Source organism: Haliaeetus leucocephalus, unplaced genomic scaffold, assembly GCF_000737465.1.
Source record: "Haliaeetus leucocephalus isolate CR32 unplaced genomic scaffold, Haliaeetus_leucocephalus-4.0 Scaffold428, whole genome shotgun sequence".
Classification (NCBI taxonomy): domain Eukaryota; kingdom Metazoa; phylum Chordata; class Aves; order Accipitriformes; family Accipitridae; genus Haliaeetus; species Haliaeetus leucocephalus.
Window position 1 is genome coordinate 6,685,304 of NW_010972864.1, and position 25,926 is coordinate 6,711,229.

At 39.8% G+C, this 25,926-nt stretch overlaps 1 protein-coding gene across 1 annotated transcript in view; it reads left to right on the forward strand.

Moving 5' to 3' along the window:
• The first annotated feature begins 1,009 nt into the window (after window positions 1-1,009).
• Window positions 1,010-25,926, forward strand: part of SPIDR (scaffolding protein involved in DNA repair) — a 153,357-nt gene continuing 128,440 nt past the window's right edge. The window contains exons 1-2 of the mRNA XM_010574418.1: window positions 1,010-1,206; window positions 13,306-13,406. Coding sequence (XP_010572720.1) covers window positions 1,010-1,206; window positions 13,306-13,406 — 298 coding nt within the window. The remainder of the gene's footprint in view (window positions 1,207-13,305; window positions 13,407-25,926) is intronic.

Sequence of the window (25,926 nt, forward strand, 5' to 3'; positions counted from 1 at the left end):
CTTGCCTTAGGGTGCCAACCCAGCTGCCTTGCTGTGCTTGTGTGGGAGCCCTAGAGGAGAGTGACACAAGCTGAGCCAAAGCAGGTGAATTTTCCCTGCCAGCCCTCTCCTCAGCCTTCTGTGTCTCTTGGCAGACTTGGTTTTGGGCCTTCTCATCCTCTCCTCTCATCCCTCCTTCAGTGGGATGAGTTCAGCGTGTCCTGTGAATTTCTGGGAGAAGAGCTCCAAGGAGGTTTTGTAAGTCTGAACTCCTTGTCCTCCTTGTCCACCTCCAAGTCCTGCTTGCTCGCAGCCCTGGCTGCTGACCAGTGGTCAGTCCTCCCTGGAGCTACCTGGATGTAACCTGACAGCTTATGCTCAACTTCTGAAATCTGCCTGGGAAGCTGTCGGCCTGCTGGACATAAGTGAAGGCCAGCTTTAGTGGTCAAAACCTTGTTTTAACAAAAGGTTACATACTTTTTGCCAGCTATGAGTTCTCAACAGAGGCATGTGTTTCTTCCCTTCATTCAGACGACGGAAGCCAGCTTCCTCCTTACTTGAATCCCAACATGAAAGCTCCCTTTCTCTCAGCTTTTCTGCCAGTCGCGATCCCTGTCACTCATTAGCCTCTTTCTACTTTCCTGAAAACTTGCTTTAATCCTGACACCTGTCTAGAAACGTCTTCTGATAGAGATAAGCATTGGCTTATTGTTTTGATAAATTCTCCGGATCTATTTGTTTGAAAAAATAAATGTTACGCATCCCAGTTGTCCCTCAAGAGATAGTCCTTATTATTCAGGAGTTCATGTTGACTTACAAAAGATTAATGTGCATTTACAGTGAAGTTATATTAATCAACAAATTGGCAGTCAATTTATGGATTACTAGAGAACATTTATGACTGCCTACATAAATCTATACTATGTCATTAGCATTCTGTTTAAATAACTGTATATTTTTATTTCTTTAGACAACTTTGACAGAAATTTCTGAGTATTCATCGGATAATGACAGTGTGGGAGAAGGAGAGATGGGCCTGGCGACCAGTACTCCAGGATTCACTAAGAGATTATGGCCGAGGTCAGGAGTGGACACGGGGGAAGTTACAGTACGACCGGCCAGCGAGTGGCTGAGGTCTGCGCAGGCCCTTCTCCGCACCCCCGGCAAGCAGGCGGGCAAGGCCCCCCGAGCCCCCACCGAGTCCACAAAGAAGACAAAGCTACTGAGGTAAATGCATTTTCCACCTTAAGGAATTTTTTTTTTTTTTTTAAATTGTAAGTAAAAGAATACTTACAGAAGAGTAGGAGTGCCTTTCAAGGATAAACATTTTAGAGATGCAAATTCCAAAAAACTTAGAAGAGTGTCATTTATCTGTAAACAAGCAAACAAGGCAAGAAAGAACTCAGTTCAGTTTTAAAATCTGTGGTGAAAGCTCTCGATCTTGAACTCCTGCGTACAAATCAATATGGTTTTTGCACTTCTAATAATGCTTCTAACAACAGTGCCTTAGATGTGTGAGTGGATATACTTCTGTTTTAGCTTGTAATCATTTCATTGCTTTGTCCCTCTCCAGATAGTCTGCAGAAATGCTGTACCTCTGATTTTTTTTTTTATTTTATTTTTTTTTTTTTTTGGTCCTCTCCAGATTTGTCAGGGCAAAATTATCCAAAATACTGTAGGAAAAGGGTGGATGAGCAATTGTGCTGAAGTGCTGAATAGTGCAGGACAGAGTGATATTTAGGCAAAGGTGAGATGTATCTGTTAATCTGAAATTTAAATCTCTGTGACTAAATTAAATACATTAGAAAGATACCTAACTGCTGAAAGAAAACAGCCTGAGCAGTGGAAGCCTGCTGTTCATGATTTGCTACTTCTAGCTAATTACAGTGCAGAAATGGTCACTTCCTATATTGAATTAAGGTATACCTCAAGCTATGGAGACTACAATGACAATCTTCCCTTTGGTTAAATACCCATACCTTATTTTTCTCTTAAAATGTTCTTGGCTATTTGAAAATGCTTACAGATTTGAAAGTCCTAATTATTGAGGATCTTGTGCAAGCAAGCTTTATTTCTTGTTACTTTAAAAACATAAAGACACAAGTGTACTAAGTCAAACCAAAGCTGTAACCCCCAAAAATGCCTGTTAGTGGACAAAACCAAGTATCTGTGAAGGTAACAAGAAAAGGACAGCTTCATTTGATGACCTCTACTATCAATAATCTTAGTGCAAAAATTTTATTTTACAGCAAAGATACTCTGAAACAAGCGTATAAGAGAATAAATAGCTTTAAAAACAAACAAAACCAAGCCAACCACAACAATACAGAATGTAATCTGTCCAGAGTGGCCAGAGGAGCAGAGCTTGCAGGGTTTTTCACTCCTCCATCCTGTGGTTCCACCTTGGGTTGCTTTGGGAACAGGGAAGCAGGCAGGAAATTCCTCAGTTATGAGTTTTGTTTATCTAGTTATTTTGCTTGTCCAGGTAATTGTCATCTTTTTACTCTTCCTGTTCAGGGCATTAATTCCATGTGTCTCTCTTTCCCATTCTTCCTTTTACTGTTGATGGAGAACATTTTCATTGGTGTGCTAACAGTGGATATAAGAGTCTGCATCCTCGATAGGAAAGCTTCGGTTTTCAGTGCTGTGGATTGAAGGCCAGCTTGGAGAAAGGTTTGTCACCTTCTCGACTGATGAAGTGACAACCCCGTCTTTCTGGTTATATAGCTAAAAGTTGCATGGCAGTCGTTGGCTTGTTCTTTCTCCTTCCTTCCCACCTTTGCTGCAGGTCGAGGTCAAGCAGAAAAAGCAGTGAGCAGGGGAAATCATCCTGCAAGCTGGATCTGGCCCGCAGGCTCCCGCTCAGACCATTTGGAACTTTGCAGTAGGTGGAAGAGAGCCAAAAGCCTCTGCTTAGCCGGGCTTTCTTTTTCCAGGTTGATGCCTAGGGAAGCATGGGTCGAGCGGAGATGGGGCAGGTGGTAGAGCTGCCGCCTTCCTATGTGAATTCCTGCGAGAGAGGTTCTACTCCAAATCCAGATCGTATTAAATATGCTTACTTCATGGAAGAGTGCTGATGTAGGTAGAATAGACCTCCTATGGTTTTTTTTCCACTTTTAAGAAAATAGAAATTATTTCTGTTTTCATCTTTCTTTGCTGTTTGAGATGAATAAAGTCCTCAAAAGTAGAGAGAATATTTACAAAAAATTTGAGCTTATATTTTCTGAAAAAATCTTATACCATGTGTAACAGTCTCTTCCAAATTCTTTAAGCACACTGCAATCTGCATTTATATTTGCATTACCTGATTGCAGCTATGCTTCTATTACCTCAGTGGCTACATTTTTCTATGCAACCTCACAGAAAACCTCCTATCATCCCCCCCAAACCCCAACAAAAGCCAAACAAAAAAAAAACAAAGAAAAGAGTTGTAACAGTCTGTGGAAAAATTCAAATAAGTTACTTTCTACTGTCCTCTCCTCCTGAAATCCTCCTGGGGCTAAAATAGAAATGAGTAGTTGCCTGGATGGGAGGAAAAAGTATTGTTTGTTTGATCCTATTACAGATGTAATTGTCATACAATTAAGATGTAACCAAACCAACAGAAATCTTCAGAAGTAAGCTGATTATGGATGACTCAAATAAATTCTGATCCTAGTGTTAGAAATTTTGGTGTCAATTCAACACCTGTGAATGGAAGTAAAATGAGAAATCTGTCCCCAAAAGAACATGCACAATATACAATGTTGCTTATGATGAGCGAAATTTGAAGGGGCATCTTGCAATCCTTCTGTTAGGAGTTAAGTGGGGTTTTGGAAAGTGATTAGCTTCTCCAGACAAGAAAGGGGTGACAGAAGCAGTTCCTCCCCCACCATGCCAACTGACTGGTCTATTCTGTGCCCTTTCGCCAAATTCTCATATGTATTCATGTATCCCCTGTAATGTTAGGTTTTGTTTTCAAAATTGTTCAAAGATTGTTCTTTCTACCATGGTCCGCAGGGGAGAGCAGGTAGTCTGTGTGGTGCTGTTTGTCCTTCAGGGGTGTAGGTAGTCCTGGGCAGGTTCTGAAGCAACCCGAAGGGCAGTGCTGTAGGAGGTGCCAGTCTGTCATGCTGGTGGCAAAGTATCATCTCTTCATTTACAGCCATCAATACCACTGTTCCTGGACGTCCTCACCTCAAACATCGGTTTTATGTGCCACCTTGTGTAGCTGCCTTCCTTTATTTAAACAAAATTGGTGATGGATGAAGCGGGAGTAGTATAATTTTCCCAGTTATGCTGAGAGATAAATGTCATTGTACTGCACGCATGAGCTACTAAGAGAGTTGATAAGGAAGTGCTACTGGTGGTACTTGATACTGAGGTGAATCGCCTTGGTGATCAGGTCAAGAGGTGTTGGGTTAGATGTTCCTGCCCTTTTATTCCACCACAAAGTTTCAGTTTCTCAGCTTGAGTCAACAGTGCATGGGAAAATAATGCAAGTGATTTGCAAACCTGAGGGAAGAGACTATATACTGCAGATAAGTTTTCAGGAAGCTCTTCTTTTTAGATTTGGAATTCATGTTAATGGTACAGGGTGAAATGTCTAAACTGCACTAGTTCCAAGTCTCTCAAGGTTCCCTTGTGAAAGAAGGGAGAAACGAAGAGTATCAGAGTTTGTTACATAGGTTAAACAGATAACTGGGTTCATTCAGTATTTATAAAGAAGAAAACTCAAAATGCACGCACTCAGCTTTTCTTGTCTACAAGTAAACCTTTCTTAAAGGTTTTACGAATTGTTTGCTTTTTGTAGTAAGATTTTATTTCCATCAGGAAAAAAAAAAGTCTGGGTTTCAGTGCAGGAAATAGATATCTTAAGTTATATAATGTTAACCCTACTTTTAAATCTGTCATGTTGCAAGAGATTTTAGTTGTGAAGAATAGCTGCTTTAGCTTTTTGTTTGTTTTTTTAATATGAGTGGCTGGTTTTAGTTTAATAGTAAAAGAAAATTGTGGGAAACTCTGTTTAATTATCTTATATCTACTTGTATGCAGACCACTTACAGATCTGATCTGCTAAAATTAACTTTTGTTATCAAAAGAGGAGAAAATTACAGAATGTCCTGGTGCTGTGTGCGGTAAAATGAAACCCAGTTGTCACATGAGGCCAACTGAGGTCCTGAAAATAAAGGAAATTGCCAAGGGAGGAAGAGGCTGGCACAAATGAAGCAGGCTTTTAATCTAAAATTGGGTCTGTTCTTTCTTACATCCATCCACAAGTAACAGGAGGGTATAACAGCAACAGACTAGCCCTTTTGACCGTCATGTTCTTATGGTGATTTAAACTATTGATTAAGTTTTCCTTGCTAGTGAATTTCTTGTTGGATTAGGAGAATATAACTGAAGAATATCATGGCTGCACTACAGATGTACCACTTGCAATCACTGGCAATGTACATGGGCAAATTATTTTGCGCTTCTTGAAAGTTAAAATGTCTTTCTTTTTTTAGAAAGTGTGGATGGTTTCACTGGGTCAGATGTTTGGTGTTAACAGGAAAAAACCAAAACACATTTAGTAAAAAAACGCCCACTTTCCTTAAAATGACAGATTTCTCCAATTTCACGTGTAATGTATTTTACTGATTGGAATGGTTTAGTAGGGTACATTTGTTCCCCATCAGAGAGAAGTCATTTTGGTGCCATGTTTAACCATGGATCTTGCTTTTCTATGCAAGATCTCTGCTCAGGCAAGCCAAAACCTTCAGAACTGAGGGGAAGGCTCTTCCCTTATCTTGTGGGGCATGGCTGTTCCCCCATCAAAACTGCTTCCTGCAGAGTCTTGCTCTTAACTTTGTTACTCTGCTCTATGATAAATTGTGCATGTGAGTCTGGCACTTGATTTTTCTGATTTATTATTTTTTACATATATATACTGGCCAAAACACGGATAACTTATTTCTGGGAAGACTCTCCGTATTAAATCATCTAACTTCTGCTGAGAGTCTCTGCTGTAAGAGAAGTAGGACAATCTGAAATATTTTTTTTCTATTAAGGAGTCTGAAGAGCCAGACAGCTGTGGTAAACTTTTGGGGTTTTTTTTCAGTGGCTGGTAAGAAGGGGTAATCAGTGTTTTGAAAACTATGAAAGGAGCAGGCCCCAAAAGCTTACCTATTTCCAAAGATGTTCCTAAATTATTTCACATATTTTCTGTGAGATAATTTGGCTAAGCAGAGCCATGGGAAAATCAATCACCTATAAAGTTTTACTTAAAATCTTTCACTGGAGCGCACCCTCCATAAGTTTGTAAATGGCACCAAGATGGGTGGGAGTGTTGACCTGCTTGAGGGAAGGAAGGCTCTACAGAGGGATCTGGACAGGCTGGATCGATGGGCCGAGGCCAATTGTATGAGGTTCAACAAGGCCAAGTGCCGGGTCCTGCACTTGGGTCACAGCAACCCCACGCAGTGCTACAGGCTTGGGGAAGAGTGGCTGGAAAGCTGCCTGGTGGAAAAGGACCTGGGGGTGCTGGTTGACAGCCGGCTGAATACGAGCCAGCAGTGTGCCCAGGTGGCCAAGAAGGCCAACAGCATCCTGGCCTGTATCAGAAATAGTGTGGCCAGCAGGAGCAGGGGAGTGATTGTTCCCCTGTACTGGGCACTGGTGAGGCCGCACCTCGAGTACCGTGTTCAGTTTTGGGTCCTTCACTGCAGGAAAGACATTGAGGTGCTGGAGCGCATCTAACAAATAGCAATGAAGCTGGTGAAGGGTCTAGAGAGTAAGTCTCATGAGGAGCAGCTGAGGGAACTGGGGTTGTTTGGCCTGGAGGAAAGGAGGCTGAGGGGAGACCTTATCGCTCTCTACCACTCCCTGAAAGGAGGTTGGAGTGAGGTGGGTGCTGGTCTCTGTTCCCAGGTAACAAGTGATAGGACAAGAGGAAATGGCCTCAAGTTGCGCCAGGGGAGGTTTAGATTGGATACTAGGAAAAATTTCTTCACTGGAAGTGTTATCAAGCACTGGAACAGGCTGCCCAGGGAAGTGGTTGAGTCACCACCCTTGGAGGTATTTAAAAGACGTGTAGATGTGGTGCTTAGGGATATGGTTTAGTGGTGGACTTGGCAGTGCTAGGTTAATGGTTGGACTCGATCTTAAAGGTTTTTTCCTACCTGAATGATTCTATGATTCTGTATGGGATGTAGAAAGTGCTCACCCACCCTCTTCTCAGCAGTTATGACTACAATCCCTCTTACATCTCTTCCTCTGCACTGTCTGAGGCAACTAGGACCTGGAAACCAAATCTCACTACACAAGAATGATGAAGCTTTGGTGTCTGTGACAAAGAGCTATTTCTGATTTGCAGGAGTAGTTGTGGTATAGTGTCCAGATGCTACTTGGAGGTTTAATTGTTAAAGGTGGTATTGAGGATGTCTCTAGTACATGCTGGTTGGAATTTACAGCTGAATACTGTGATTTCTCTAGATAGTCACTTCTGTCTAATGCGGTTGCTGAAATATACCTGTGGCTCTCGCTGTGCTATGGGGTCTCACAAAAATCATATCTTTGTTCCACATATGTTTTATGGAGATGACCTCCTTTGTGGAATGATTGAAAAAAGAGTGGTGAGAGACTACACAGACTCGAAAAGACTTTGGGCTTATTGAATTCTTGTAAGAGAGGCTCCAAATCCTTGAATCCTTAAGACTCTAGAACAGGCTTTCAGTATGTCTGCTTTGTTGATTTGGCTAGTGTAAAAGAAACCTCTCTGGATGGGTACAACGGCTTAGAGCGTTGAACTGTGAGCAACTGGTGTGCAAGAAAATCCAGCATCCCATGCAGTTTACTGAATCACTGCATTGCCTGTCTACTCGGTATTTTTTTCAAATAAATATGGAAGGTCTTTTCTCTCTATTTTTTGTGTTGGCAGATGCAAATGGCCCTTGATAGCTGTGTGTTAGAAATTATCATTTGTGTTACAGTACAGATCTTCCATTTTCCTTTCATTTTAGGTGTGTATCTTGGATGCCGTTGATTTGACATGGAAATTGTGGGTTGGGAGAAACACTGATTCCTTTCCAAGGGAAAGACCCCAGAACTTGTAGCAGAGTATAACTACTTGACTTAAAATTATTGCTGTCTACTTTGGTCTGTGCTTATTCTGTGACATAGGAAAAGAAATTGTGTTATGCTTTGATTCCAGAAAAGTAGCCCACATTTAACAAACAGAATAATGCCAGTTATCATGGTAGTGGTGGTTCATCCAAGGTAAAAGTTTATAAATCTAGTTGTTGAGTCAGAGCTTGAGTGGGACTGATCTGTAAAGCTAAAATTACTCTTTCGGATCCCTTCTTACTGCATGAAGTCAACAGCTGCTCTTCCGCGCTGGAGAGGAGGTAGGCCTCTGTAGAGGAGACTTTTGCTTGTGTGGCGAACGTTCTTCAATCACGTCTTTCATACGTACCCATGCTATTTTGTACACTAAAGGAGTACTTGGTAGTGACTGTCATCATTCAGTGTTGTGTATTATTTTGGAAGCTGTAAACTAGCTGATAATAGCTGATGGGTTTGCAGTGTTGACAAATTAAATGCCAGCATACTTAGGGATTCTTTTTTCTTCTTTAGCAAGCACCCCATGGAGTGGAAATGGACAGCTGAGTGTTGCAGAAGTCAGTGTCTTTACCAGTTAATTTGGAAATATGAGAGGAGTTCTGTCCTTGCTTTGAAAAGAGAGAAGGAGAGAAATTGCCCACTCCTGAGATGGGGGTATATATTTGTGTAACCTATAGTGTTTTGAAATACATGGAGTCCTGAATATAGTGTATGTGAGGAAACAACTCAATAATGAGATGCTTAAGTGTTCACTGTTCTTAAATTCAAATGAAGTCTGGAAAGGAATAAAGTTGCATGAATGTTTGTTGCACTTACTTTTGGTAAGTGCCCTGCTGAATGAAAACCTTAATAAATAAACACAGATCTCCAGCACTTCAGAAAGAATGAAAATTACTTTTCAAAACACAAAAATTACTTTTCAAAACACAGCCTACTCACTAATGCTCTTTCTTTTTCCCCCCTTTTTTTTTTCTCCCCCCCCCCCTTAGCCTCATTGGAATTGCAGGCTAGGGACCAGCAGCCTGAGAGTCACAGATCAGGCTCAGTGTTACCTTTTGGTGATACTTGTCACATGGTGGCACAAAACTCTTCAGTCTTGCTGTTGAAGTTTGTGGAAGGGGGGGAAGGGGGCAACCACCAGAAACTGAGCTTTTGTACTAGATGCTGAGCTTTCTTATGGTCATAAAAGCTGTCTTTCATGCGGATGTTGTTGGACATGGACAGTAATAGCAATGTATTGTTTTAAATACAGTATTTCAACAAGCTCAGATTTATTACGGAAATAGGACGTGGATTTTGTGCTTGTTAAATCTGTCTGCCTTCAGGGATTTAAAGGAACAAAATGGTTGTACTGAAAGTTTTGTGATTAAAAATAAAAAGGTTGTGGGCAGTGGAGATTGTATCTGAGCGGTTTGGCTTCACTGAACAGCTTTTGCATTAACAACTTGCCAAATGTGTTCAATTTCCTCGTATTAAAACATTTTGGGGGCAAGTTTGAAGTGCTGGTCAGTAAAGTATGCATCTCAAATTACAGTTTTTGTTATTTAAATACAGTTTGTCAGTTCCCTTGATTACAGAAATTGTACATTAGTAATCAAAATATATTTGCCAATTATATATACACACACACACCAGATGTTGGGTTCATCACGGAGGACAATTAAATGCATCATAAGGGCTAGATCTGTGCAAAAGAGGGAACTGAATATGTTTTTCTAAACATTTTGAAGCGGCTAGATGCAATAAATAAATACAGACTGCAGATTAACCAAGACCTGGTACTGTAGAATCCAGTCTCCAGCCTTGATGCCAACAAATCTCCCATACCTGGCAAAATTAAGCCAAACAGTTTCTGCAGCCTGTAAAGCTGAAAAGCCAGGAAAGCTAGCGTTTTTTTCAGAGGGATAATGTGTAGACAGTGAAAAGTGAATATTATTCATCTCTACCTTGTATTACCAAAATAAGCAAAAAGTTAATTCCATATGATAGAATCTATGCCAAAAAATGGCTGTTAGTCCCAGTAAACCCAGTTAACTACCAAAGACTGAATATAAAAGCTCATTAGGTATTTAACAAGACACAGATGTGCAATTGGGAATAAAATAATAGTAATTTTAACCATTTAGTTTTTTTCAAAACATGGAGTTGGTTCTTACACTGAAGCCAGCACCTGCTTAACACCATGCTCTGCTTTGTGTAAGCTTTGTGTAACTCTGTCTTAGTGCTCCCTGCACAGCCAGGAGTGGCTCTGGCTGTATAGTTGACAGTATATCACAGCACATACACAAGTGTTTTCAGCAGTGTGGGCACCTGTACTGTATGAGGAGGAATTAGTAGTTTTCAAATACCATTGTCATCAAATGTTAGAATATGTAACAGAAAGCAACTTTTTCTTTGTTTTATGTGTTTGAGTTAAAAAGGGAGTTGATCCTCCTGGGTTTGGGGTTGTGTTTAAATTTTTTGTTTCTACCTTTTAAAAGAAACAAACCATAAACTACCAACTCTCTCTCTTGCCAAAGAAATTCCTTTTGTGCATGGCATGTCCTTGAATTGTATTTACAATTTCAAAATGTATGAAACAGACATTATTAAAAAAAACCCACCCAACATTTCCAATGACCAGCTGAGAACCTCTCATAAATACATTCTTGGTTATATTTTATATTCTGCAACCAAGCAAATGCAAAATGCTTTATGATGTTTTCTGTTTAAACTATTTTTAACTGCATTTGGAAAGTGAATGGAAAGATGATGATTAATAAATATCAGTGAATTTTATTAGTACAAAGGGCCGCTAAGGAAAGGCATGGTTTTACTTTTCATGGACCTTTGTGATAACTATTATCCCAATACAGACATGGTTAGTAAATTAGTAATGAAGTTGTGTCAGTGAGACCCTCCCTGGTAGGCATATCAGGCCTGGAACAGGAATGGTGTATTACTGTTGTGTGCAATAGCCACAAAACCAGGAACTTGCTTTCCTTCATGCTACAGGGTGTTTCTGCCATAGGTGAAACAGTAGTGGGCTGACAGAAGAGTAGAAACTGATTTACTGGACACAACCATAGCCTGTTCAGGGAAAGGGGGGGGGAAATTAGGCTGTGAGCCAGTAATAGCTGCTCTCTTGTGCAGGTACCTTAAGGCTTTCTAGCATTATTTGAACAAAGAAAATTTCGTTGTCTGTGGAGGGAATGGAGTAGGGTTTTAGAACACTCCTGTTGAACAGTTTTCTTTCAGCAAAGCAAGTTTTTGAGCTACTAGCTGTGTTGTGTGTGGCTATAGTCCAGCCACGGAGTTCAGTTGCAGACTCATGCATGCAAGACTTAAGCAAGTGAACTGAAAATGCATTTAACTGCTGCTTTTCTAAGCCTAGCTGAGCTGGCATCTACCTGTTCCACCACGGCTTGTGTAGACCAGGCAGCCAAGCTGAATTACAACTGCATCTGAGAATGATTCCCTGGCAAGAAGAGAAACTGGGCAGACAGTATGCTGGAGTTTGTAGAACTGTCTTGCCCAGAAGTGTTGCAGGGCAGTAATGCTTGAGTACTCAAGTTTTGGGGGAAATGTGGCTGAGCAGAGTGTGATCAGCAAAATAACTTATCCTGTATGAAGTTCTGTGCTTGACCGTGCTGCTTTTGGTACCAAAGTTTCCATTGCACTTCTCTGTATTAGTTGCCCTTGTGTCTTAAAGTTCATGTTGAAAGCAGGATTAAACAAGGCTGTTAAGCTTACCTGGAAGCTCACTGGAGCCCAAGAGTTCCTAAATATTTTTGTTTGTTTTCCTCCTTAATATAGCAGTTTTTATAGCTTGTTAAGTATAGGTTCTTTATTCTGGTGGTTTGAGGATTTTTTCCTCCTCTGAAAGAGTCTGAGTTTCTTTCTTCCCTGCCTGAACCACACCAGCCGTACAAGAGATGGAATAATGTAAACTACAAAACTTTTATAGATCATTCTAGGTCAAATGTGGCTCTTGTATTTCAGAGTGTTCATTCTGTGATCTTTACTACCAAGATGTTTAGCCATGCCGTCTAATAATTCTTGTGATAGTTATGATTTTGCAAAGTATATAGTTGTTCATTAGAACTTCAGCTGAGACTGCCAACTGCTTTTCATATAACCTGTTGACTTGTCTGCAGGTGAAATTGCTTAGTAACTGCTAACCGAAGAGAGATTTTTACAGCCTACCTGAAGTGCTGCTTAGTCCTTTTAGCTCCTTCTTGGTTTCCACAGGTGTGAGTCTTCTCAGTTTCACATTTGCAGTGTGAGCTTTACCAAGCTATTTGGCTTTTTTTTTTCTAAACCAAAAAATTCTATTCATGTGCACAAATAACCATAAGGTGGTTGTATACGCTGATTCCTAAACCAGTTTAACCCAAGAACACATTTCACCTTAGTAGAAATCTTTATCGATATACTTGATAGTACTTGTTGTGGAAAAACTTACGCTATAAGGAAAGAATGAAGTAGGTTTTTATGCATATAACTTCTTTGAAGCCAAGGAAAAATGCTGAAATACTCCCATAGTAGTCCAAAGCTCTTTGTAGTAGCCCAAAGACAGCTTCCAACACATTTGTCTTTTTGTTCTTGAAGTGAGAAATTATGTCTTCTGGCTTTGAATCTGGGGGTAGGAATTGCTTTAGTGTTACCTTAAATGTATTTGTGCTAGATGCCACTCCTCTGCTCCTCACCTTGGGAATGCTAAATTAATTTCATCTTGGAGAGTGTTCAGACCACTGAAACTGCACACTTGACCCAGCTTGTGAAATGAATCATAGGGTCAAGTATGGGTAAAAGAATATTTTTGTGATCACTCCTTGCCAACAGACAAACAAATCTGTGAGGAAAAAAAAACCCCAACCTGTTATAACTGGTGGTTACGCTGGTTTGTTTTGAATTCGCAATTGTCTGTAGTGTCTGTCAGGATACATGCATAAGTGCAAAGAAAAGTTGGGAACTTTTCGTTAAAATCCTTGTATTGGAGACAGGACTGAAAACATGAAGGTTTTGGACATCCAGATAGTGAAAATGTTTTATTGTGTGTATTGACCCTAAGTGTATGTTTTATTGGGAGTATATCCATTGGAAAATCAAAATTAGGATAACTAATCTGCAAAATGTAATTTTACTGTATGTTTCTGTCTCTAAGGGTCAAAGCATACATATTCCATCTGTCCTATGGCTTGTCACTTGGCAAAACTGAATACTAATTCCTGGCAAAATTGAGCATTCCTTTATTCTCTGCAGGGGCGGGCTAGCTGAGAGGTTATATCGACTGCAGAACAGAGAAAGATCTGCCATTAGCTTTTGGAGGCATCAGTGTATTTCAGATGCTAAAACTGCATCAGGTAAGAAGCATTATATGTGTACTACTGTGTGAAAGTATACACTTACATGTGTGTATATATGGCCCACATAGGGGTACAACTGAAGTTTATATTCTTTGTGGGTTTTTTGCCTGACTTGGTTTTAATACTCTCTTGATTGTCTGCTGAGCTAATATTGCATTTCAGCTAAATATGATGGTTTATAACTTCTCAGTCATCAAAGTGTTTAAATGTAAGGGGTAAAGACCTTGTTTTAAATAGCCTCCATCTAGACCCTTCACAACTTGATTTGCAGCATCACCTGGGGAATGGTGTTTCCAGCAGGTTGTAGGACAATTCAAGGTTTAATTTATGGGTGTGCAGATGGGTTTTTGGTTCTTGTTGTTTCTTTTTAACCACCTTTTCCTCTTTCCTTGTTCATTTTTCTTTGAAGTCAGCTGTATTCATGGATAAGTGCTGAAATTGTGAATGACAGCAAATATGGACATATAGAACACAACCATGAAATGAGTGTGAAGGATAACTACAGTGGGCACTTCACTTAAAAAGAAACAGTGGGAGTTACGCAAATTAGTTAGTGACTGATAGCACCACCTTTCAGTAGTATTTCTTGAGAGATAATGGATTCATAGAGTTTAAGTGTAAAGAAATGGTTAGGTTTTTTTACCAACTTGTGTGTGTGTGACTGTAGGCTACAAAATTTCAAGTATTTATTCTGTACTAAGCTGACTACTTGTTTCTGAGCACATACTAACTTCCATTTATTTTTCAGAAAGTCCTCTGGTCTTAATTTGAAAACATGGCCATGAGGGAATCTATCACTTGCCTTGAGAGTTTGTCCTTAATTCCACTCCCAAATTTCTAAAAGTGGGTTTTCTTCCAAATCTGAGTTTGTCTGGCTTCAGTTCCCCTCTTTTGTTTCTTGTAAAGCTTTTCTCCATTAGATTAAAGAGCTCTTCAGTATGTGGTGTTTTCCTTCTCTGGCACTTGCATAGCAAAATCATGCTGCGTCACAATTTTCATAAGCTAAACAGACTGAGCTCTTTAAGGCTCTCTAAAGCATTTTTACCAGTCTTCAAGTGATTTGCATGGTTTTTTACTGCACCCTCTCAAACTTTTCAGCATGGTCTTAAGGACAAGGACAGCTACTCTGTGTGCATTCTTCTAGTTTTAGTCTCATCAAAACCATTGGCCAGGTCCAGTTCACTACTCAGCCTCCTGTATGTTCAAGGCCTGTAAAAAGTGTTTGAATCTGGTTTGGATTTGGTCACAGCATGATGCTGGGACTTCACGTTGAATTGATTGTCCAATGTGATTTCATAACTTCTGTAGCTGTTGTTTTCTGAGATCCAGTTTCCTACTCTCCAGCTATCATTTGTGTTTCTTCTACCTAAACACAGGGAAGTGTTTGTGCTGTATCCAGGTCTGCTTCATTTGAGTATGCCCAGCTAACCATGCAGTTCAGATCATTGTGTATGTCAAGCCTGTCCTCTTTTAGTTGTGAATTTGCTTGAATTTGTGGTATCCACAGTTTCTTATATTATTTTTTTAACTTGCTTTTATGTCATTGATGAAACCATTTAATAGAATGAGTGTTTACTTTCAAATCCTGCTGGAACTGCTCTTAGTTTTTTTCCACTGATAAAAAGCTCAACTGTAATTCACAAAGTTAGTTATCTGAAATACTTTTTTTTGCATTCCACTTAAAGGGTACACTACTGATAGTGAAAATGGTTGTTTTTCCATAAGAAGGTTATATGATTTTATGTTACACCCAAACTGTTGGCTAAAGCTAGTCTCACAGCTTCTCACTGGAGCTTTAGAGGGCTTACATCCTGTGGCCACTTGCATGCTATGTGTTCAATATGTCATCCATGTGGAATGGCATATTATATTTCTGACCTTAATTCCTTACTTATTTTTCCAGTCACTTTGCCTAGATCTGATGTCAAGCTACCTGGTCTCCAGTTATTGTACGTCACTTTGTTTGCCCTTTCTGAACACTAGCAAAATATCATCATCCTTTCAGACTTCTGGAGTTTCCCCAGTATTTGAAGACTGACCAGAAAGTAACATCAGGGAACCAGAAATGTCTTCAGCCAACTCTTTTCAGAAGTGCTGTGTTGAAAATTATACAGGCATGCTGACTTAAAACCACTCAAGCCTTCTGCATGTTGTTGATCCTCCACCTGAGTTACTAATGGATAGGAGGTTACTTTTTGTCATTCTTATGACAAGGACATCCTCTTGTTTCTTCTGAAATATGGAACAGAAATGGATATTGAATAGGTCTGTCTTTTTAATAAAATGAAAATTTTTTAGTGTTCTCTATACTAATGGATCTGCAACATTGCTAATACGCTAATATTATTTTTGTCCGAGCTTCACATGTGTCATTACAAAAACCTTGTGTTTGCATGGTCACCATTTTGTTAGACTTTAACTCCTAGGCTGAAATATTCCATGCTAAACATCTGCCTCTGGCTGAATTCCTTTCTTTTGATGATGCTTCTTTCTTTCAGAAAATGAGTCAGAATTCGTTAGCATTTTATGAGAAAAAGGCGATGGGAAAATACCTTGCTCTATTCTGAAGTACATATAAAAAATTCTGATGAGTGTCTTCAAGACAATTTAGTTTTGGCAGAAGATGAGCCATTTCTGGGATATGCCTTTTGTCATCATGGTGAAAATCTACAAGAACTTGGGCAAGTTAGAAGTCTTTAGGACAAACTACTGTTTCACTTACCCTGTGAGCATTTGCTAAAATTTCCGAAAGATGCTGAACATGCCATAATTTAGGAATACACTTCAACTTCACAGCCTGAATTTAATTTCCAATTCCCAATCCTTATTCCAAAGGATGAGGATGATAAAATAATCATTAAAGTAGCTGTGATAATATTTGGAGGATATTTTTTCATTTGGGGCAAAATTTATTTTTGATACTTTTGTTCTTAGAATGGCCATACTGTTTCATGTCACCAAAATAAAATTGGTGTTTGGTTTGGAAAATGTTAGTCGGAATGGCTGAAATTTTAGTAATGTTACTAGATAACCTCGTAATTGCTTCTAGTGTGGAAATGTGAAGTGTCAGCACAGCAAATGCATACCACTTTCAGCTTTCATCTTTTTAGGTTCATACTAAGGGTGTCTCACTAATTTGAGATTCTTCTTGGATTTTGTTTCCTCTCTGTTTTGCCCAGTAATATTTCTAAACCACATTGTTTCCAGGACTGTTTCTGACTGCGGCAGCAGCAGTAGAAGAAAGAACTTCTCAAATGACAAACTCAAATGAGTTATCAAAGGAGCCTGAAGACTAATGCGGAGGATTGAAGTAACTTGCTGGGAGAGCTGTCATGTCATTTTGGACATCCCATAGACATGCAGACCAGAAGTTCATTGCTAAGGCAAAGGGGAGCAATTTCAAATGAGTTCAGTTTGAAGTCCTCCTTCTATTTGAGATTTAAGGAAAAACATTTGCAGAAGTGTGGGCTGTTCCCCCCGTTAGGCATTTCATGTTACAGAATTTTATGCCTTCGTTTTGCAGTTGTTTACTTTTATGTTGTATCAGCGTCCATGTTATCCAAAACCCCTTGTTTTGGCTTTATTTTTTAAAAATTCCTTTCTGTTTGCTCCCGTGACCCCTTTCTGTAAGTAACCATTGTGGTTTGGCTGCCTCTGGGTCACTGGGATGAATCACTACTCCAGAAAAGAGCGCCTCCTTTCAGCACGCACTTTCTGGTTTTTATACAGTGTGTGGGGGGTCTCACTTTTGGCTGACTCGCTCTGCAGGGTAGAAGATATCTTTGTGCTTTCTCCATTTTGACAATTTTGGGTCAAAATTGCGTTCGGTAGCTTGTCCCTGTGTTGTGATAGGCACTCACTAAGGATGTGCGTTTTTGCGAGGTGATTGGTATTTCCACTTCTGTAATCAAGCTAACCATATCAGACAGAGGCCTGAAAGGAGAGAAGACCAAAGCTTGCCCGTGCTACACAGTGTTGGTTGGATGCTTGCTGTGGTTTAGTTCTAATGGAGACTCAGTCAGGCTGATGGTTTGACAGTACTATGTGCAAGGGCTTTTAGACCACTTGCAAGCTTTTTCGTGTATGCAGGGCTGCAACTTCCCTATGAATGTTCCTGTTTGGGCAAAGAGGAGATGTGGACAGTTGAGAGAGAGAGAAAAAAAAACAACAAAAAAACCCCCAACAGAAAACCAAACCTTTTTCCTGTGAACATCTGCTGGTTATATGGGGATTGCATGATGCAGAAGAAAAGATAGTGCTTTTCTGAGTTACATTCAGACAACTTTCCTGTCTATAGGATAGGACACTAAAAATATTTGAAGCAAACTCATGTAGATTCCTTCAGTAACTTCTGAAGTTTTACTTTCTATACATTTTATTTTCTGTTGTTTTTCTTTTCCTTGCAGTTATCATCAAAGCAGTTTTTTACCTGAAAGCATGTTATTCTTTAGCATTTGTAATCTGATACAAGATATTTGGTATTTGTTGGTCTGAGATTAAGATTTGGGATTGGATTACAATTGAGTTGGAGTAATAAACTGATAATAAACCCAAACCATTGATGTTTCCTTCCAAACTGCTCCTTCCTGTCAGAGGGAAGTGACCTTCAAGGGGCAGTAATTCTTCAGTTTGCTGAGGCAAGTGGAACACACACATGAGGGGAGGAGGGTGAAGCCCTGGAGATGAGGACAGGGTTTCACATGTAACACCACATTTTCAGGAAGGCTGAAAGGCTTACAGAAGAGGACATAAAGAATCACTCCTTCCTTCCAGTTCAGTGACTAGTTAAGGTGATGGGAAGAAAGGATTTTAGCAGCTTGAATGCCATGAGACCTGCACAAAAGTTTCTCTCTGTGAATGAAGAAAACAAGGGTAGTACTTAACAGGGTTTCCTTTCACCATGCAAAATTCTTCTAAAAACACGAAAGTCTGAGCTTTGCTAGTTGTTGCTTATTTTCTTAGTTCTTGATAGTTTGTTTTATTACTTAAGAGTTAATACTATAAATTAGAGACATGGCAAGTGGCCAGATTTATGTTTGGTGGTTTTTTGATTTTGTTTTTACTTTTGGTTTTTTTGCTAGCCAACTGTCTGAAATTGTTACAGCATTGTGAAGGAAAAAATCAAATGTAAACTTGTCTTTTTCAAACAAGAATTCTTTCTATTGTTTTTGTTTTCTTATGAGAATCAATAATGGCATGCACAGTCAATTTAAGTAGTTTACATATGTTCTTACAAAGAATGTATAATGTTTAAAGCACAAATTCAGCAACCTTTTAAAAATGAATATAGATGTGGCAAGAAGCCATCATGCCTGCAAGACTTATGTGTTTTTGAGAAAAATCTTTTTGAATGGCTTCACAAGTTACCAGCCCAGGAAGAATAACAACATGTATAGATCAGAATAGCAACCGGATGGTTTTGTACAGGTTGTGAAAACGCTGGAATCTTCACCTGGTTTTCAACGTTGACTTTGGATTGCAAGGGTCTGCTTGGTATCTACCTGCTTCCCGAGTTTGTTATGCCTGCACCTGCAATCTTTTACATGAGGGAGAAGGAAGAACAATAATGGGATGCCAAGCAAAAGCATGTTCTTCTTTTGATTTATGCCTGTCATTTGACATTTTATACCTTTTATACTTGAGAATGAAAGTAAAACTTTGTGGCCTGAACCAGAAAATGTAGGCTTGGCTATTCTTCCACTGCAGATAGTTAAGTGCTGTCCCAGGAGGGTGTCTAGCAACTGCAGTTTTGGAATCCACATTAGGCAATTAAAAGTTAAATGATGTTAGGATGAAATAATGCCTCTGAAAAAAATAACTGATGGAGACTAACTTGGAAGTGTGTTGCTAGTTTGCTTTATTAAACAAGGCGTAAAGTGGGGTTTTCTTTGTTTACTTCGTACTTCCATAATGTGTATCTGATCCATCCATCAGAACCAAATGCAGAAATTGATTTTCATTCTTAGTGCAGTAAGTACTGTTCCCAATGTCAATTGCTCAAGATTCTTTGTACTTTCAGTGGGAAATGTTATTTTATAAAAGCTTTTAACTAGGATTAGTAGAAATTTGACTTGAGCGTAACACCTGTATTTCTTGTAGTTCATATTTGTAAAGAATTTGCCAGTTAGGTATAATTTAACTTTTCAGCCATGTTCTTTAGAAATGTCAACTAATTATGTCACGTGCAGTACAAATTTGCTTCTAAAGTGCAGTTCATATATATAATTTGTTTGATAGCTCTTTGAGCAAAAGTAACAGTAATTTGTTTTTCTTAAAAGTATCTATCCTTCTCCTGTATCATTCAGATATCATTAAGATCAAGAATTGTGCATTGTGACTGTTTAGCTGGTAAGAACAAATACAGGTTGTCCTGACTGCCTTTGCACAAAACAAATATTTGTTAGCAGTTTTGCAAAGATTAACGTGACTTCAAGCAATCTCATCTTCCAGTCCCTTGGGTTTTCTTATGCGTTTGTCTTGTTTTTTCAGAAAGATTTACTTGCATGAGTATCATTTTTTTTTTTTTTATTGATATAAAAGGAAGGTACTGAAGTACTCTTCCTTTTGCCTCTTGCCCTGCTTGTTTGGTTTCTTTCATCCATGTGACTTATGGGGTAAGTCTTGTGGATGAGGAGTTTCTCTGTTATTTTGTCATTCTTGCTTTGCATGATAGTCCACATGTATATTTACTGGTAGATGTGTGTGTCCTCTATTACTAGAGACTTTTTACTATCACAATAATAATAATTTCCACTCTGCTCTTCTTCATGCTTGCATATGAGTAGATTTTTTTTTTTTTTCCCAGAATGCTCAGTGGAGCAGAGCTGTACACTGCTTGGCATTTTACTAAACTCCAGTTTTCTTCTGTGTTTGTAAGATCTGTTCTGTGTGCTTGTAGTTCACTGTTTTCTGCATTGGTACTGTGGTCTTTATGAAAATTTATTTCTACCTTGTGTCATGTATGATTGTTACATTCAGATGGACATATCATGTCCTTCAGCCCTGTGGGTGAGATGCGTTCCTTCAACATTGCAAGATTTTTAATTCTCATGAAAGAATAGAAAATTGAAGAATTCAGGAGTACCCACTGTCATAGTGTCAGCCTGCCTTTGGTTTGCTCTTGTTGTGGTTGTGGTGGTGGTGTTACTGTTGTTACTTATGCTGAGCTGATCTGCATGGAGGTGCACTTGCTATCCCTGCTAACACATTCATATCATGCAGAACATGGTAAATTACCCTCTGCCCTAGCTTCCTCTTCAGGACCTGGGAGGTGTCGCATACTCCAGTTCCTTGTCCTGAAGCACTTTTCCTCACCCTGCAGGTCTCATAGGCACTGCTGTGCTGCTGGAGTCCTATCAACTGACTTTAAAGAGAGTTGTTCCCTTTGAGAGCTTTCTGTTCAAGGCTACAGGTGCTCTTTTGGAACACTTGAACAGTAACATTTTAGTAAAAGTCACTTGAGTGAGGTGAAACTGCATGTAGTCTTACTGATGTCAACATTTGATGGATTTCTGTATGTCAAGTCCCATGGATCCTCTCCCTGCAGTGTGTTCAGCTTCCTGTCACTGTGTAGCAAGAGAAACATGAAATATGCAGTACCCAAGAGATTATAATTTCTATATTTTTCTCTTCATTTGTCTTCCTTATTGGTAGTTATGGAGTTACTAAAACAAACTTCAGAGTTGTATTTCAGGCACTGAAGCCAGAATGTCTGAATTTTTTTTTTTTTTTGTTAATTGTGCTCCTTGATATTTTTCCTTTTCTTCTTTCCAAACTACTTTTTGGTAGTTAAGAGTCAAAGCAGACTGGCTTTCTTCTTAGCCTCCCTCTTAGGCTGCCCGTGGCATTGCCAGTGCATCATCTGTGACTACGTACATTTGGTATTGGTGTGGCTTAAATATATGCATCTGCTGTGAAGCCACTTTGTTAGATCTGAAGATTAAGGCCTTCACTCTACCAGAGACTGTAGAGTCATACTGAAGTTTTCAAAAGGCTCAAGATCTCAGGGTCCATGATCTCCAAAGGAATGGGGACTTTTTTTTTTTCTTTTTCTTTCTTTTTTTTCCAACTGTCCTGGAATTCACAGTAATGCAGAACATCTGCAAAGTACAGTGTCAAAACGTGGTATATGACATGGTGTATGACTGAAGGGCAGCATCACCCTATACTGTACTGAAATAATAAACAGAAATGAAAAGAACTAACCAGGGAAAATGATGCATTCAGCATGGAGTGTGTTTGTTCATCTCCCATGCGCTTGAAATATCTTTGTGGATTGATTGAGCTACTTCATGTCTGGGTTGCAAATTGGAGTGAGAGACTGACATCCCAGAGGTCACCTGGAATTAAATAATTAACTATGGACGTAAGAGCAGATCTGGTAGGTGGTCATACCAAAAGTTCCTCTAGCTTACGTTCCTGTTTCTGGCAGTGACAAGGGCTACCAAAATACCTAGGAAAAATTATAACAGGGCTAACACTTTATGATATTTCCCCAAAGTATTCTCCCAACAATCTCCCAAAGATCTCTGACTTGGGGACTTTCTGAACCAGAACTAGTGTCTGTGTTCTTAGTAGTTCTAAATATTTTTTTTTTCTCCTACAAGTAGTTACTGGTTGTTTTTCTGAACCATGCATACAATATAGACCTGTTTTGATCGCACAATTGTGAAGCATCAGGCTTTTTTGGAAATCATGTCCAAGGTCTTCGCCAGGTTTATTCCATTACTGCCGTTGCCAAAAAGACCTTTCCCTGTGATTTCAAAGGTTCTGCTAACAGTGGCAGTGAGAGGTTGATGTCCCATTTGCCTAGGTTTGGATTAAGATTTCTTCATCTGTCTCTGAGGAGCCTGAAGATGTGGCTCCTGTGTGTGCTGGTGGGGTGGTGCTGAATCTGCCTGTCCAGCCCCCTCATGGCAGGGCTGCTGGATGGCTTTTGTCAGAGCTTTCTGTTTCTTGGCAGGGAGGTGAGGGAGGTTCTTGTCAATCGTAGAGAGGCTTCACCAGAGATACTTCCCTGCTTAAATGGCTTGTTCCTCCCACCAGTCAGTCTCTGCTGCTGGTTTCACTCATTGTAGACCACTTGTGAGGTCTGGAGCAATTAATTTGTTTGATCACAGTCCATCTAGCTATGATTTCTGTCTCTTGCCTTCCAGTGGGTGGCATTTACCACAGCCTTTCTGCAAAGGGCTGATGTGACCTTTATGGGTGGAAACTAACCCAGCTCATCACTGGTACCTGATTTTTCTTGTACTCTGACCCTTCTGTGACCAACATTTTGAATCACTGGTAGCCAGCATGTTGCTGCATGTCTTTGTGAAGGTTTTTCTTATGGAAACTTCTGTTAGAAGTGAGGGAGCATTACAGGCCCTCATGGCTGATTTCCCCTCCTTTTAAATGGTGCTCTTTAGAGGAGGCACGTTGTACATCCCCAATACCTCTTCAAAATTCATGCTCAACCAGATTTATCAGTGCCTTTCTATCTCTCTTTGCGGCACCTCGAGCCTTGTGTATGAGGGACTGAACTTATACTTCAAGCCCCTGGGATGAATAAGCTCTCTGTTTATACTCATGGAGCCAGATCTTTCAAATGATCCTTGAGCCTGTGTCAGTGGAAGTTTTCTCTGACTTTCCAGCTGACTCTGTGTGAAGGCTATGGAGAGGTGCTGGAATGGGCAGCTGCCCATGCCAGGCTGCATTCCAGGACCACCGAGCTGCAGCAGCCCTCTGTCATCAGGAGCTCAGAGCGCCCAGGGCTTTGCTGAGAAATGCACCTATGTCTGACACTGATCAGGCAGCTCTCTGGGTTTCCATCTTTATCTCCGTCAAGCATTGCGCTGTTGCAGAGGCATCTGGCACCAAAGAAGAGCTTTGTTAAGCAGGCCTCAGACTGCTGCTTGAGCGGAAGATTTCTAAATGCATCCAGGCAGCTATATGCTCACTCTCAGTGAGTGTGCATGTGGACTTGTGTTTCAATGGGAGAAGAAATGTTACCTTCAAGTAAGTAAACTGAAGTTTTTTTAAACAAGCATTCCATAGGTGCCTGCAGTTCTTATTCCTTCTCTTTTTCTCAGGGTCCTTCCATTATATAGCATTATGCCTGGAGTCGGTGGTTGAAAGATAACACTAGGTATGCTCTGACCCATGTTTTCATTAACATAGTGTGGTGTCTATCTATTGTGGATGCTGAGGCTCAAAAAAGATGCCAGAGAGTCTGGCCAAGAGCTGTAGAACATATATACTCTTATTGTATCAAATGTGCCTGTGGACCACACACCTTGAACAGCCAGTATCTCAGTTCAGTGACTTCATCTTGCCTGTCCTTCCTATGTGCTGAAGGAGCTTCTCGAGGAAGGTCCAGCCTGGGCACTGTAGGGGAAAAGAAGTAACTGGATAGTGTTTGAAACTGGCATAATCCAGCCTGGCTGGGCTGTCTCCAAAAAGAACCATCCTCCCTCAGTCCCTTCCTGCCCCACCTCTCTCCATCACTTGTTCCTTCCTCTCCGTAGTATCTGCTTCTGTGCTTTGGTGGCTTTGCAATTAGCTGGATTAGCTCATTGATTTTGTTAAAAACTAATGCTGAAGAAAGAAATTCATGAGAGCTCTAGACAGCAGAATGGGAAATGAAGGAATATGCGGTGTAGGAATGGGCAGGATTGCAGCACAGTTATTGCTTGCACCTTGTTTAATATGTATTACTGTAAGGTATTCTTCCTTGTTTAAGATTACTAGGTATTGCCATGAAACCTTCACATCTGCAGGTTTTAATTTCTTGGGCTGTAATTCTGTTTTGCAAGTGAAATTAAGTGAATGAGGACTTCAGCAAGCAACTGAGAACTTCTGTGAGTTATCCAAGGGTGAAGGAGAACATTGCAAAACCTTGAAGTAAGCTCTTCACACAGATGAACAAACAAGTAAACTTCTTTGGAAACTGTAGAAATTGCAGCGATCCAGCCCATCTCCTCACCCACAAATTCTCCCTTCAATGTGCAGCCACGTATGTTTGATTTATTTTTGATTGACATAACAATACAAGAGCCAAATGAATTAAAAATGAAGCTACATTCTGAACTTCGGTGTTTCATCATGTGCCAGGAATCCAAAGTGCTTTGCCATGTTGTTCGAGAGAGCATTCTATCATCAGCAGTAATAATAATTTCTGAGTAATTAAATTAAACTATCTCTGTGCATCTAAATAAACAAATAGATTGTGGTTCTGTAAAATGTGCATGTGTGCCAAGTGTGAGACTTCACTAGTTGTTGAAATTGTGCTGCTTTTAATGTAGGAGCATTTGGCTTCATTTAGTATCAGCTCCCAGTGTTTCCACCAACTTTAAGGCTGGCTTGCAAGACACTCTAGTACCCTGGTAGGGTTTTTAGCACCAATATCTTTTAGAAGCTTTCATATAGTTACAGTTCTTGATTTACCTAGTATTTTTAACTGTATTATAGTCAGAGATATTTAAAAGAAAAATGTTACTAGGTTTTCATTCATTGTCTTCAACCTGCTTTATCAGCTGAGTAACGTACTCTGCTGACCATTAAGAATTGTTATAAAATTCTGTACATAAGAAATGCGTAGTTCGGAAGTGATGAACAGTCTCTCTCGTGAGCTGTCTTAGTACTTTTTTTTTTTAATAAATTGTTGGTGTGTTTCAAAATTGAAGTTGATTTTTTTTCTGACTTGGTTTTTAAAGTGGTTGAAAATGCAAATGTGCAGTATGTCTAGAGGGGTGAGGTAAATGCTCAGTTACTTTGAAGGCTGAGAATTTTTGTGGTTGGGAGAATTTGTTTATGCGTGCCAGATGACTTGGGGTTGACAGAGGACTACAACTGTAGCTAGTCAGGCAAAACAGAATTCAAGTGCGAATATTCTAAGTCCTTGCCTTTAGGCACAGAAATCTAGTCCATGCTCACACTTAGCAGAAGTTTGCACATAAGCAGACCTTAACAGAGTGCAGTGAATATTTGGAGTGGCACTGTAATGTTACAGCTTTCCCTGAGAAAGTGACAGGGGCAAGGAGTAATAGCGGTGGTAACCATCTCTTCATCAGCCAGTCTCAAAGGATTTGGCAGAAAGGATTGGTTCTCCTACTCCTGCTTCTCAGATCTGGAAAAGGAGGTCGAGCTGTAATGGCTTGGACAGAAATGGCTTGTGTACATCACATGGGGAACTTTCTGGTGGAACCGTTTATCCTGCTGGAAAATACTGGTTCAATGGGAAGCAGGATGCCTTGCAGAAGCATGTGCATGTGATGAAAATTGGGTTCACATAAAAGGGGTTTTGAGAACATTTCAGTTTTATATTTCAAAATTACTTTATTTCAGTTTCAGTGTAAAATGTAATAAAGACTGGGGAGTACAAAACAGTGACAAAATATTTTCTGTTTTTGTAGATTTTAACTTTATTTAATAAATCTGAAAGGATTTAGGGCCCAATTTCTTTGGTTTGGGCTTCTTGAGGGTTGGGTTAATTTTTTTTTTAAGTTTCTCATAAACTAAAACTAAAATATTTTGA